Source organism: Jaculus jaculus, chromosome 9, assembly GCF_020740685.1.
Source record: "Jaculus jaculus isolate mJacJac1 chromosome 9, mJacJac1.mat.Y.cur, whole genome shotgun sequence".
Lineage (NCBI taxonomy): Eukaryota > Metazoa > Chordata > Mammalia > Rodentia > Dipodidae > Jaculus > Jaculus jaculus.
Window position 1 is genome coordinate 95,441,417 of NC_059110.1, and position 12,322 is coordinate 95,453,738.

The 12,322-nt window shown below is 42.9% G+C and overlaps 1 protein-coding gene across 2 annotated transcripts in view; it reads right to left on the minus strand.

The window, feature by feature from the left end:
• Nucleotides 1-11,800, minus strand: part of Usp32 (ubiquitin specific peptidase 32) — a 203,785-nt gene extending 191,985 nt beyond the window's left edge. For both annotated transcript variants that reach the window (XM_045158505.1, XM_045158504.1), the window contains exon 1: nucleotides 11,705-11,800. In XM_045158505.1, coding sequence (XP_045014440.1) covers nucleotides 11,705-11,762 — 58 coding nt within the window. In that variant the 5' untranslated portion in view covers nucleotides 11,763-11,800. The remainder of the gene's footprint in view (nucleotides 1-11,704) is intronic.
• Nucleotides 11,801-12,322: the final 522 nt, after the last annotated feature.

The following is a 12,322-nucleotide window of genomic DNA, read 5'->3' on the forward strand; positions in this document are numbered from 1 at the left end:
AGGTTCAATTCCCCAGGACCCACATAAGCCAGATGCAAAAGGATTACATGTATCTGGAGTTTGTCTGCAGTGGCTAGAGGCCCTGGCATGACCATTCTCTTTCTGTCTGTCTCACTTCTCTCTCTCATTTTCTCTCTCTCTCTGCTTGAAAAATAAATAAATAAAATTTTAAAAAAGAAAAAAAAAACCAAAAGATAAAAAGAGCCATGAGTGGTGGCAAGCACTAGCGAGGTGAAGACTGGTCGACCCATGAGGCTTGCTGGCTAACCAGTCCAGCCTGCTGAATGAGTTTCAAGCCAGTGTAAGACCCCATTTCAAAAAAAGGCAGATACTGACTGAGGAAGAATACCCAAGGTTGTCATCTGGCCTTCACACTCACACATACCTTACACATGCATGCCCAAACACACACATAAAGAACTAATAGAAGCCAGGCGTGGTGGCGCATGCCTTTAATCCCAGCACACGGGAGGCAGAGGTAGGAGGAACGCCGTGAGTTCGAGGCCACCCTGAGACTACATAGTGAATTCCAGGTCAGCCTGAGCCAGAGTGAGACCCTACCTCAAAAAAAAAAAAAAAGAACTAATAGATAACCCAGTAATTCCACTCATGGGTATATAGCTATCGTGCCAAAAAAAAACTAAAAGCAGGAACCCAAAGAGATACATGACCATTCACAGCAATCAATGTTCACAATAGCCAAAAGGTGGAAACAACCCATGTAGTGTATCAATGGATAAAAAGGTAAACAAAATAGAGAAATTTATAAAAGGAATTCAATCTACATGGATGGACCTTAAAAACATTAACTTAAGTGAGGCACTAAAATAGACAAATACAGAAACAGAAAGTAGACAGAAGCTAAAATGAAAGCTAAGGCTGGGAATGTAACTCAATGATAAAGCACTTGCCTAGTATGTACAAGGCCCTAATTCTAATCCCTAGCACTCTTCAACAAAACAAAATAAAACAACAACAAAATAAAAATTAAAACTGGGCATACCCAGACATGGTGGTGCATGCTTTTAACACCTAGCACTTGGGAGGCAGAGGTAACAGGATTGCTGTTTGAGGCCAGGCTGGTATTACAGAGAGAGTTCCTAGTCAGCCTGGGCTAGAGTGAGACCCTATCATGAAAACAGACAGACAGAAAAAAAATCAGGCAGCCAGGTGTGGTGGCGCATGCCTTTAATCCCAGCACTCGGGAGGCAGAGGTAGGAGGACTGCCATGAGTTCAAGGTCACCCTGAGACTACATAGTGAATTCAAGTCAGCCTGTTCTAGAGTGAGACCCTACCATGAAAAACCAAGATAATAATAATAACAATTATTATAACATATATACATGTATATATTATACATACACGCACATACATATATGAAAGAAATAACAAACCAATTAACCTAGAGGATTCTTAGTGTAGAGAACAGAAAAAAGAAAAGCTTTTTGAGACAGGCTCTTTCTATAGCCCATACTGACTTGAAACTCACTATGCAGTGCCAGGCTGGCTTCAAACTCACAGCAATCCTCCTACCTCTGTCTCCCAAGCACTGGGATTAAAAGTGTGTGCCACCATGCCTGGCGAGATTAAAATTTTTAAGTAGGGACCAGAGTGGTGGCAAATGCACACAGTCCCAATTACTTAAGAAGCTGAGGCAGAAGACTGAGAGTTTGAGGCCAGTCTGAGCAACACAGAAACCTAGTGCCAAAAAAGAAAAAGAAAATTAAGTATAAATATGTATCAAATTAGATAACATGAGGCTGGAGAGATGGCTTAGTGGTTAAGCACTTGCCTGTGGAGCCTAAGGACCCCGGTTCGAGGCTAGATTCCTCAGGATCCACGTTAGCCAAATGCACAAGGGGGCACACGCATCTGGAGTTCGTTTGCAGTGGCTGTAGGCCCCAGCATGCCCATTCTCTCTCTCTATATATATATCTGCCTCTTTCTCTCTGTCTGTCGCTCTCAAATAAATAAATAAAAATAAACAAAAAATTTTTAATTAGATAACATAGAAAAAAGCTGACAAAAATTGTATAGAATTGTAATATAGCTTTCCTGGGTCCTCTATTCATATTAAATATTCACAACTTAAGAGAAATGTCTAAGAACCACTCAAGTCAAAGCCCACCTACAAAATTAAGACAGTTTTAATCATAGGTTCTAATTATATCTCCACTAATCTTGAGGCTGGGATGTAGCTCAATGTTACAACACATACTCATGGCATGTGCAACCACTGATTGTTTCTGGTTTTTCTAGGTAGGGTCTCACTCTAGCCCAGGCTGACCTAGAATTCATTATGTAGTCTCAGGGTGGCCTCAAACTCTCGAGTGCTGGGATTAATAGCATGTGCCACTGTGCCCAGCTTACTTTGGCCAAATCCCCAGAACATCAAGAGTTAAGAACAAGAAAAGATTTACTGGTCCTTACCTATCATTGTGTTTCCTTCTTCTTTCAGATTTACTGAGAACATCATAGATTCAGACACTTTTGATTTGGAACCAAGAGGCAATTCAAAAAGATTAAAATGGCATGTTTTCTCTTATTTGCAGAACATAGATTTCAAATTATATACATGTGTATATTTGTGTGGTGTGTGTATGTTTGTGTATGTGCATGTGCAGGTCATAAAGCTGGAAAGGGAATAATGAGAGAGAAGGGAGAGATCTTAAGGGAGGTAGGAAATAGAATAATGGAATCTATGTGTTATAAAAGCAGAAGAGGAGTCTAACGGGAAGGAAGAGAAGTTGGAGGATCAGCACGGGGGGGGGGGTGAATGGGGAAGGGTAGCAAATAAAAAAAAAATTTTAAACCCACCGGGTGTGGTGGCACAGGCCTTTAATCCCAGCACTGGGGAGGCAGATGTAGGAGGACCACTTTAAGTTCAAGGCTAGCCTGAGACTAAATAGTGAATTTCAGGTCATCTTGGGCTACAGCAAGACCTTACCTCAAAAAAAAAAAAATCATCCAGGCACTCAGAGGAGGCAGAAATAGAAGGATAGCTGTGAGTTTAAGGTCAGCCTAGGCTAGAGAGAGACAAAGAGGGATGGGGGAAGAATTATTTCACAAATGAATTTCTCCAGAACCTTTTATGAATCATTACCAAAAGACAACCATAGTAAATATTAAAAGGCTTATTCCATGGGCTGAAGAGATAGCTCAAGCAGTAAAGTACTTGCTATGTAAGCATGAGGAGCTGAGTTTGATCCCCAGAACCCCATGTAAAATATTAGGCATGGTGGTGCGGCTGTCTCCCCCAGGACTGGAGAGACAGGAGAATCCACAGGGTTCACTAGCCAGTGAATCTATCCTAACTGGCAAGCTTCCTGGGCAATGAGAGAGGTGGATGGAATTCCTAAAGATGACAACCAAAGTTCTCCTATGACCCATACGCATGCTCATACATGTGTACTTGCCCTTGAGTGCAGATACATATACAAACAATTGATTTCAGGCCAGACATCATGAAGAACACCTGTAATACCAGAGTACTGAAGATTCAGGCAAGAGGATCACAAGTTCAAAACCAGCCTGGGCAACTTAGTGAGAGCATGCCTCAAAATTCAAGGTCTGGATATGTAGCTCAAGTAGAGTGCTTCTCTAGATGCACAAGGCCAACTTTGATCCCTAGTACAGCAAAAAAATGAAATAAGTGATCTTTTCCATGTGTGTAAAGTAACTTGTCAACCTAACTTCTTTACAGAAATGGAACTGAAAGTTCCTCTGGAAAACCTCATTTTAGCATATTTTTGCTGTAAAAGCAGTCCACTACCAAGGTACCCAAGAAACATTACAACAAGGTTTGAAAATAGCAACGTTCCTAAATCTCGTTCATGAGGGAGTGAACTTGAGAAAGAGGAGGACTTGGAAGGAAATGAGGAAAGAAAAAAGGAAAGGAAGGAAGAAATAGAGACACAGAGAAAGAAAGAAAGAAACAAAGATGGGGCTATAGGGATGGCTTAGTGGTTAAGGCATTGCCTGTGAAGCCTAAGGACCTAGGTTCGATTCCCCAGAACTCTCCTTGTAAGCCAGATGAACATAGTGGCACATATATCTGGAGTTCATTCATTTGCAGTGGCTGGAGGCCCTGGCATGTCCATTCTCTCTCTTCTCTCCCTTTCAAACAAAATAAATATAAAACTAAAAAAGAAAAACAAATAAAAGCTAGTTTTGTCAGCTTTTTGTATCAATAACTACCTACCATTAACTTCTAAAACCTCCTCATTGCTGGGCATGGTGGTGCATGCCTCTAATACCAGCACTCGGGAGGCAGAGGTAGGAAGATTGATGTAAATTTGAGGCCACCCTGAGACTCCATGATGAACTCCTGGTCAGCCTGGGCTAGAGTGAGACCCTACCTTGAAAAACCAAAAAAAAAAAAAAAGTAATAATAATAATAATAATAATAATAAATAAATAAATAAAACCTCCTCATTGGCATGCAGAAAAGAGATGAAATAACTCAATTTAAACACAATACCATAAGGCCCAAATGTCAAAAGCAGAAGCATAAACAAGTCCTGAAAAGAGAAGTCAACTCTGAGTCCCATGTCTTTTCAGTACCTCATCAAACCTCCAACTTCTGTTATTGTTTGTTCTTTGTGACAGTCTGGCTTTTGTAGCCCTGGTTGGCCTCAAACTGGATACTGCCTGCTTCAGTCTTCAGAATACCAGGATTACAGGCATGTGCCATCACGTCTGGCTTTCAAACCCCTACTTTTTGTTTGTTTGTTTGTTGTTTTTCAAGGTAGGGTCTCATTCTAGCCCAGACTGACCTGGAATTAACTCTGTAGTTTCAGAGAGGCCTTGAACTCACGGTGATCCTCCTACCTTGGCCTCACAAGTGCTAGGATTAAAGGCATGAGCCACCAATTTTTAATTCATAAATAAAAATCTCTCCACCACTGCAGTTACTTAATAATTAAATCTTCTAATCCAAACTGTCAGTCTTAATCTCAGTGCTCAAATAACTGCAGGTTTTCTACAGTCACAGGAGTAATAATTCCTAACTTTTCCTGTGCTCTAGGTATAATCAAGTGCCTAACACCTTTGTTTTCTCCTCGTGAGAAAGAGCTAGCTATTGGATGGTCTTCACAATCCCAACTCTACATTGCCCACCATTTTGGAAAGCAACCCTGAGTTCTATTACTAAAAACTTTAAGTGATACTAAACGTAAGGCAAATGGGCTGGAAAGATGGTTTAGCAGTTAAGGCAGTTGCCTGTGAGGTCTAAGGTCCCAGGTTCTATTCTCCAGTTCCACATAAACCAGATGCACAAGGTGGCATATGTGTCTAAAGTTCGTTTGCAGTGGCTAGAGGCCCTGCTATGCCCATTCTTTCTCTTTCTCTCTCACATAAACAATGAACAACAACAACAAAAAGCAACAGCTGTCCAGTTTGATAAACGGAAGGTTACTGATCAGCAAGTGATGCCATTCTCACCCCCTAAAACCAAGGGCCCATCAGGGTATTTATCTCCTCTTTGTCACTCATCTTTCAAATGTATAGAGATTGTGAAGAAATATCTGCCAACTACTTAGATAATGGCATATGAGCACACTAATTTAAAACTGCTCCATTTTTTCCCTTAACAAGTAGTAAGACCATGCTAATTTCAGAGAGTTTAATTGAAGAATTTAACAAACTGACGTAAATAAAAATCAGTGGTTTGATATGACCCAGCTATAGCACTCCTAGGCATATATCTGAAGGAATCATCTCATTGCCTTAGAAGTACATGCTCAACCATGTTTATTGCTGCTCAATCTATAATAGCTGGGAAATGGAACCAGCCTAGATGTCCCTCAACTGATGAGTGGATAATGAAGATGTGGCAAATTTATACAATGGAGTTCTACTCAGCGGTAAAGAAAAATGAAGTTATGAAATTTGCAGAAAAATGGATGGACCTGGAAAGTATTATACTAAGTGAGGTAACCCAGGCCCAGAAAGCCAAGCGCCACATGTTCTCTCTCATATGTGGATCCTAGCTACAGATGACTGGGCTTCTGCGTGACAATGAAAATACTTAGTAGCAGAGGCCAGTAAGTTAAAAAGGAGACATAAAGGGAAGAGAAAGGAAGGGAGGAGGGTACTTAATAGGTTGATATTGTATATATGTAATTACAATGATTGTTATGGGGAGGTAATATGATAGAGAATGGAATTTCAAAGGAGAAAGTTGGGGGGAGGGAGGGAATTAACATGGGATTTTTTTTTATAATCATGGAAAATGCTAATAAAAATTTAAATAAACAAATAAATCGGTGGTTTGAGGGCAGGCATGGAAGCAGAGATAAGAGAATTGCCATGAGATCGAGGCTACCCTGAGACTGCATAGTGAATTTCGGGTTAGCCTGGGCTAGAGTGAGACCATATCTCAAGAAAAAAAAATCAGTGCTTTAATAAGAAAGAATGAACTTCACTGCAGGGCAAGGTGGCACATAATTATAATCTCAGCACTAGGACGCAGAAGCAGGAGGATTGCTTCAAGTTCAAGGCCAGTCTGAGCTACAGAGCAAACTCCAGCATAGCCTGGACCACTTAGCAAGACTCATTCTGGGACAAATAAACAAAGGGCCCCACAGAAGGTAACAATAGTGAAATCCAGTTTTCACTTATAGAACTTATACTAAACTAGTTAACATAACATAGGGAGTATCAAGTCTACTAAAATTTCTTAAAATATTTTTTATTTGAAAACAGAGAGACAAGACACACACACACACACACGCACACACACACACAGAGAGAGAGAGAGAGAGAGAGAGAGAGAGAGAAAGAGAGAGAAAATATGGGCATGCCAGGGCCTCTAGCCACTGCAAACCAACTCCAGATGCAGGAGTCCCTTTTGTGCATTTGGCTTTACATGGGTACTGGGGAACTGAACTTGGGTTGTTAGGTTTTGCAGGCAAGAGCCTTAAAAAGAGCCATCCGATGAACTTAAATGAACAAAATCTTGGTTGGAGTAGTCAATGTTTTAGGACATCTTAAGATAGGTTGATAAGCAAAATGTAAAGTACTAGAAACTTCAGCTATTACATGCTAAATCTTTCTATCAGCAAACACAAAAATCTTTAAGAGCTGGGCATGGTGGGCGCACGCATTTAATCCCAGCACTTGGGAGGCAGAGGTAGGAGGATCGCTGTGAGTTCAAGACCACCCGGAGACTCCATAGTGAATTCCAGGTCAGCCTGAACTAGAGTGAGACCCTACCTCATAAAACAAAAACAAACAAACAAACAAATCTCTGTAACTCTTTTTACTTTTTTCTGAAAATTAAATTCTTTAACTGACAATTATTGAGCACATACTATGAAATGAGTATAATGCCAAAGGACTTCCAAGTCATCATACACACTCTGAATTTCTATAGCAACTGTGGTACTTAATATACCATAATCTATGAAATACACATATACTACTGCATGTGCATACAATGTATGTGATGTGGTGTGTGTGGCACATGCACATGAGTGTATATATTCATGCATCCTGCACAGGTGCATGTGGTGTAATGGTCCTCTGCTATCACTCTTCAAGGGTACTTCCTTAAGACAGATTCTCTCCCTGAACTCGGAACTTGCCATTTTTGGTCAGTAAGCCCCATTCATTCTCTGGGTCTGTACTCCTCAGAGGTTACAGATATCCATGGCTACACCCAGCTTTATACATGCTTGGGCTGCAGGTCACTGAGAAATCAAGCTGGAGCTGAGCTGCAATCCTCCTCCCTGTTGACTAGTTGTTAAAATGCTGGAAAGTGCTACATTGCATGCAGCAGTGTTGAGCAGCAGTGTATCCTGCAAGCCTTAAGACTGGCCAGCAAGGCCAAGTGTGCCAACTGGTGTAATAATGACATGACTGTTATAGGGAAACCAACAGCTCTCTAACTGGACTGGAGGCCCACTCCACTAAAGGAAATACATGTCTGATACTGAAAATCTAGTCAAAAGCCTATGGATGAGAAGGTCATGAGCCCTGGGAGAGTAACACCTGCTGTTGACTGGCTAAATGTATATATTATGTGCACCAAACTGCCCTCTAAACACTTTTTTATATTTATAACCATATATTAGTGCTGCACTCTCTTTCTCCCCCACCCCTTGGCTTTACAAATTAGGGTCTCACTCTGGCCCAGCCTAACCTGGAATTCATTATGTAGTCTCAAACTGTCCTCAAACTCAAAGTGATCCTCCTACTTCTGCTGGGATTAAAGGCATGTGCCACCACACCCAGCAACTCTCACTTTTGGTTAGAGAAGCTTCACTTTTCAGATGACGATGTCCACTAGGATGACTCAAAAGTCACCATAGTGCTCTGAAGTGACAGTGAAATGTTCAGCATTGAGACATCTCTATCACACCCTCCAAGGCTCAGGGTCCATTGCAGAAGAGACGGCAGGAAGAATGAACAAAGAGTAGGACTGCTTATAATGCAATCTTCCAGACAAAAAATGCAAAAAATGGCCTTGATATTCATGACCTCACTAACACTACCTCCACAAGACCTTCATAATAGGAGGAAAAGATGATGACATTAGTATAAAAGAGACTAACTGGAAAGAAGGGAGTCAGTGGAGGGTCATTTGAGAAGGGGAGGATGGGGATGAGGGAGGAAATTATTTGCTGGGCATGGTGGCGCACGCCTTTAATCCCAGCACTCAGGAGGCAGAGGTAGGAGAATCACCATGAGTTCGAGGCCACCCTGAGACTACATAGTGAATTCCAGGTCAACCTGATCTACAGTGAGACCCTACCTTGGAAAAAAAATAAATAAAACTTTAAAATGTTAAAAAAAAAAAAAAGCCAAACCTTCTCTTACATTCTACTCAAGATATTTAAGACATAAGCCAAAAAATAAAAGCTACCACTAATGCTATTCACTTTCAGAAAGAAAAGCGTTAAATATTTGATATTAAGGAATATAGTAGCTATGTTTTTTCTATCATAAAAAATAAATAAATTTAAAAAATAAAAAAAGAAAAGCATTAAGGTTTATATAACTAACATACAGTCTAGCCAAATATACTAATTTGTAAAGCTTCTGAAATGTAAATGAGTCACTAGACTGCCCTTTTTCACTCAGGTCCAGTGTTATCTGTCATTAACATAATACTTCATTGCTAAGGCCCCACTTTGCAAGATAAACTGCCTGCAATTTCTTGTTTGTGGTAACATATTGGACTTTTTAATGCTGTGTAATATGGACAGGCAGTAGATAGGGCTCAAGAATTTTAATGAAAGCCAAAGGGTCAAATAGTTCAGTAGTTTTATCAAGCTTTTTTTTTCCTTGTACAACAATTCATGAACACACATAGGAATAAAATGTTTAAAAATCCTATATTCCCCTATTAAGTTTATACAATATAAACAAGCAAACAAAACTGATACAGACATTAGTACGTACTTTGGTTATTTAAGTGCTCCAACCAGGTTCTCAAACTATTTCTTTTTTTTTTTTTAATTAAAAAAAAAATTTTTGTTGTTATTTTATTTATTTTAGAGCGACAAACAGAGAAAAAGAGGCAGAGATAGAGAGAATGGGCGCGCCAGGGCCTCCAGCCACTGCAAACGAACTCCAGACGCGTGTTGGGTCCTGGGGAATCGAGCCTCGAACCGGAGTCCTTAGGCTTCACAGGCAAGCGCTTAACCGCTAAGCCATCTCTCCAGTCCTCTCAAACTATTTCTAAGCTCCAGCAAAAGCTCTATAAAATTCTTCTGTAGCCTTTACTGAATTCTATATTGAAGTCTGACATTTACTTGAGTAAATGTTTAAAAGTTACCCACCTTAAAAAAAAAGGGTTCCTGGTTTACATTTAGAAATGCCACTTTATCAACTTGCTCCTCTTTTGCTTTAATTTTCCTCTGTAGCAAAACTAATAAAAACAAATGTATTCAAACAACCTTTATTAAGACTTTAACAAATATTTTACTACCTCTTCAAACACACATTTTAAAATTCAAGAGGCACATAATTCATTAAAAAAACAAAAGTCCTTCATCAGATCAGCTTAAATGCATCATTAATTTATATTTCAAAACATACAATCTAAGTTTGCTTTGGATTAAACAGGCAAAAAAATTAAAGAGTTTGAATAAAGGTTTAATTTCAGAATTTCTAAATGCCAGGTCTATCACTGGCATTCACACTCTCAAACTTGAGAAATACTTCTGAAGCTTGAAGCTGTAAGTCAATTTGACTGATGCCCTCTTTCATGCCAATGTTAGCCATTGCCTAATTGAGGACAGACCTGTCAGGCTCAACAGCATCCCGGAAATGACTGGTCCACTAGGGCTGGAAATAGATCAAGAATTTGGAATATTTCTCTTATTGAATCAGGAAGAAAAAGTTCTAGTGAAATTGTGCTTAAAAACAATCATTATACTGTTCTGGAAGGGGAGGGGGAGGGGGAGGGGAAGACACTACATAAAAGGCATATTTTTGTTATTCTGTTAAGTGCACAAATCAATGCATCTAGATATTAGGTAGTGGATCCTATATATAAAAACGTTCACTCCTAAAGCCTCATTTTGAATGCCCTTTCCTTTAATTTTCATTTTCTGCCCCTTGGCTGCTAAAACCACCTGGAGCATGGCTAGTGTTTTCACTTAGAAAGCTGTTAAAAATAATGCCTAACCCCTAATCTGCTTAATGCTTTTCACTTCTTACCAAGAAAATCCATTAAATGTCGAAAAGAAATACAAGCACCGCACACATACACACTCAAATCCCAGTCATGAAAAATTAAGTCACATCCCGGCCATAAACTGTGCAATAGACACTTCCAGTTAGCGTGTGTTTTCAGTGATCGCGGACAACGGAACCGAGAGAGTAAGTGGTAGGGGGTTGGAGCTGTTAACAACACTCGGCATGGCAGCAGCAGGCCAGGACTGGCAGCAAGGCCAGTCTCTAAGGGGAGCAGCTATAACACACTACCACAATGCTGGATTTCCGAATGCCATCTTATGGGGGGGGGGGGGTGGTAAGAACCGGGAATCGAGTGCAGTAACAGCCTCTGGTGATGAAACCTAAGCTAAGGTCTTGTAGCCACACCAGCTGTCCAGGCTCATGTCACCTTAAGCACAACTTCAAGTCGTTCTTATCAAAGTCAGCTTCTCCAAGGGTGAGGGGGTGGCAGGAGTAAATGGATGGTCATTGCCCTCAAGAGAGTGGCAAAGGCCCTGACAGGGGAGGTGGTGGATTGGGGAGGGGGAAATCCTAGGCTCCCCAATAGGAAAGGATTTCTCGGAGCAAGGGCCTCCTCTCTCTTTTCCAGCCAAAGCGATTCGGAGCGAGCTTGGGATGTGGTCGGTGGGTTTTCTGAGTGTTTTTCTTTCTAATGAAGGAGTGCTATGAGAAAAATGGCAGTGGAGGATGAAGGGGGAAGGGGCTGGAAGGGCTGAAACCAGCAAGAAACGGTGGACAGGACTTCCTTGGACAACGACACGATAACACCGCCAGCCGAGGGCACGGGCCATCCCTGCCAGCGCCCGATACCCCCTTATCTCCCTTTCCCCTGGCGCCCCAATTCCCAAACACGGCTCCTGCCCACCCGAGCCCTCTCCTCTCCCACACAGCATCCATGCACACACGGCCGGCCTCCGCCAGCGACGCGCCACCGCCCTCCCCCGCCCCCCCAGCCGGGTCACCCACCCACCCACCCACCCACCCGGGCACCCCCTCGCCCGGCCCCTCCCCCCTCACCTCTCCTCAGCGCCTCCTCGTAGCTGAGGAATCCGATCCGTGACTCCTTGGCGCCCATGCTCCCCTCATCCCCTCGGCCGGGGGGTCGGAGCCTCCGTCTCGCCCCCTCCCCCACGCCCTCCCCCCCTTTACGCCTTGCTCCGCGGCGTCCCGGCTGACGGTGTCGGCGTTCCCTGGCCTCTCTCTCTCTCTCCTCCACCACCACCAACACCCCGCCTCCCCCAACACTAACAAGTGCGGCGACGGCCCCGGCGACTCCTCCCGACCGCCGCCACCGCCTCCATGCCGGATCACGTGACCCGCTCCCACCCCGCCCCCGTCCCCTTCCCCTCCCTCCTACTCCGCCCTTTTCTCCTCCTCTCTCCTCCCTTCCCTTCTCTCCCCACGCCTTCTTCCCTCCCTACCACCCCCGCCCCACCCCCCCACGGCCTCCCTCCTCCCGCCAGGCCCCGCCGAGGGTCACCTGACCCGAGGCCTGGGTGGGAACCGAGAGGTGGAGGAGGGGGGGCGGACTTCCGGGTAATGGCCGCCCGAGGACACACTCCGCCCCGCCCCACGCTAACTGCGCGCAGGGACGGAGGGGCGGGGCCGCGTGGCGCGTCACGCTCACCTTCCTGC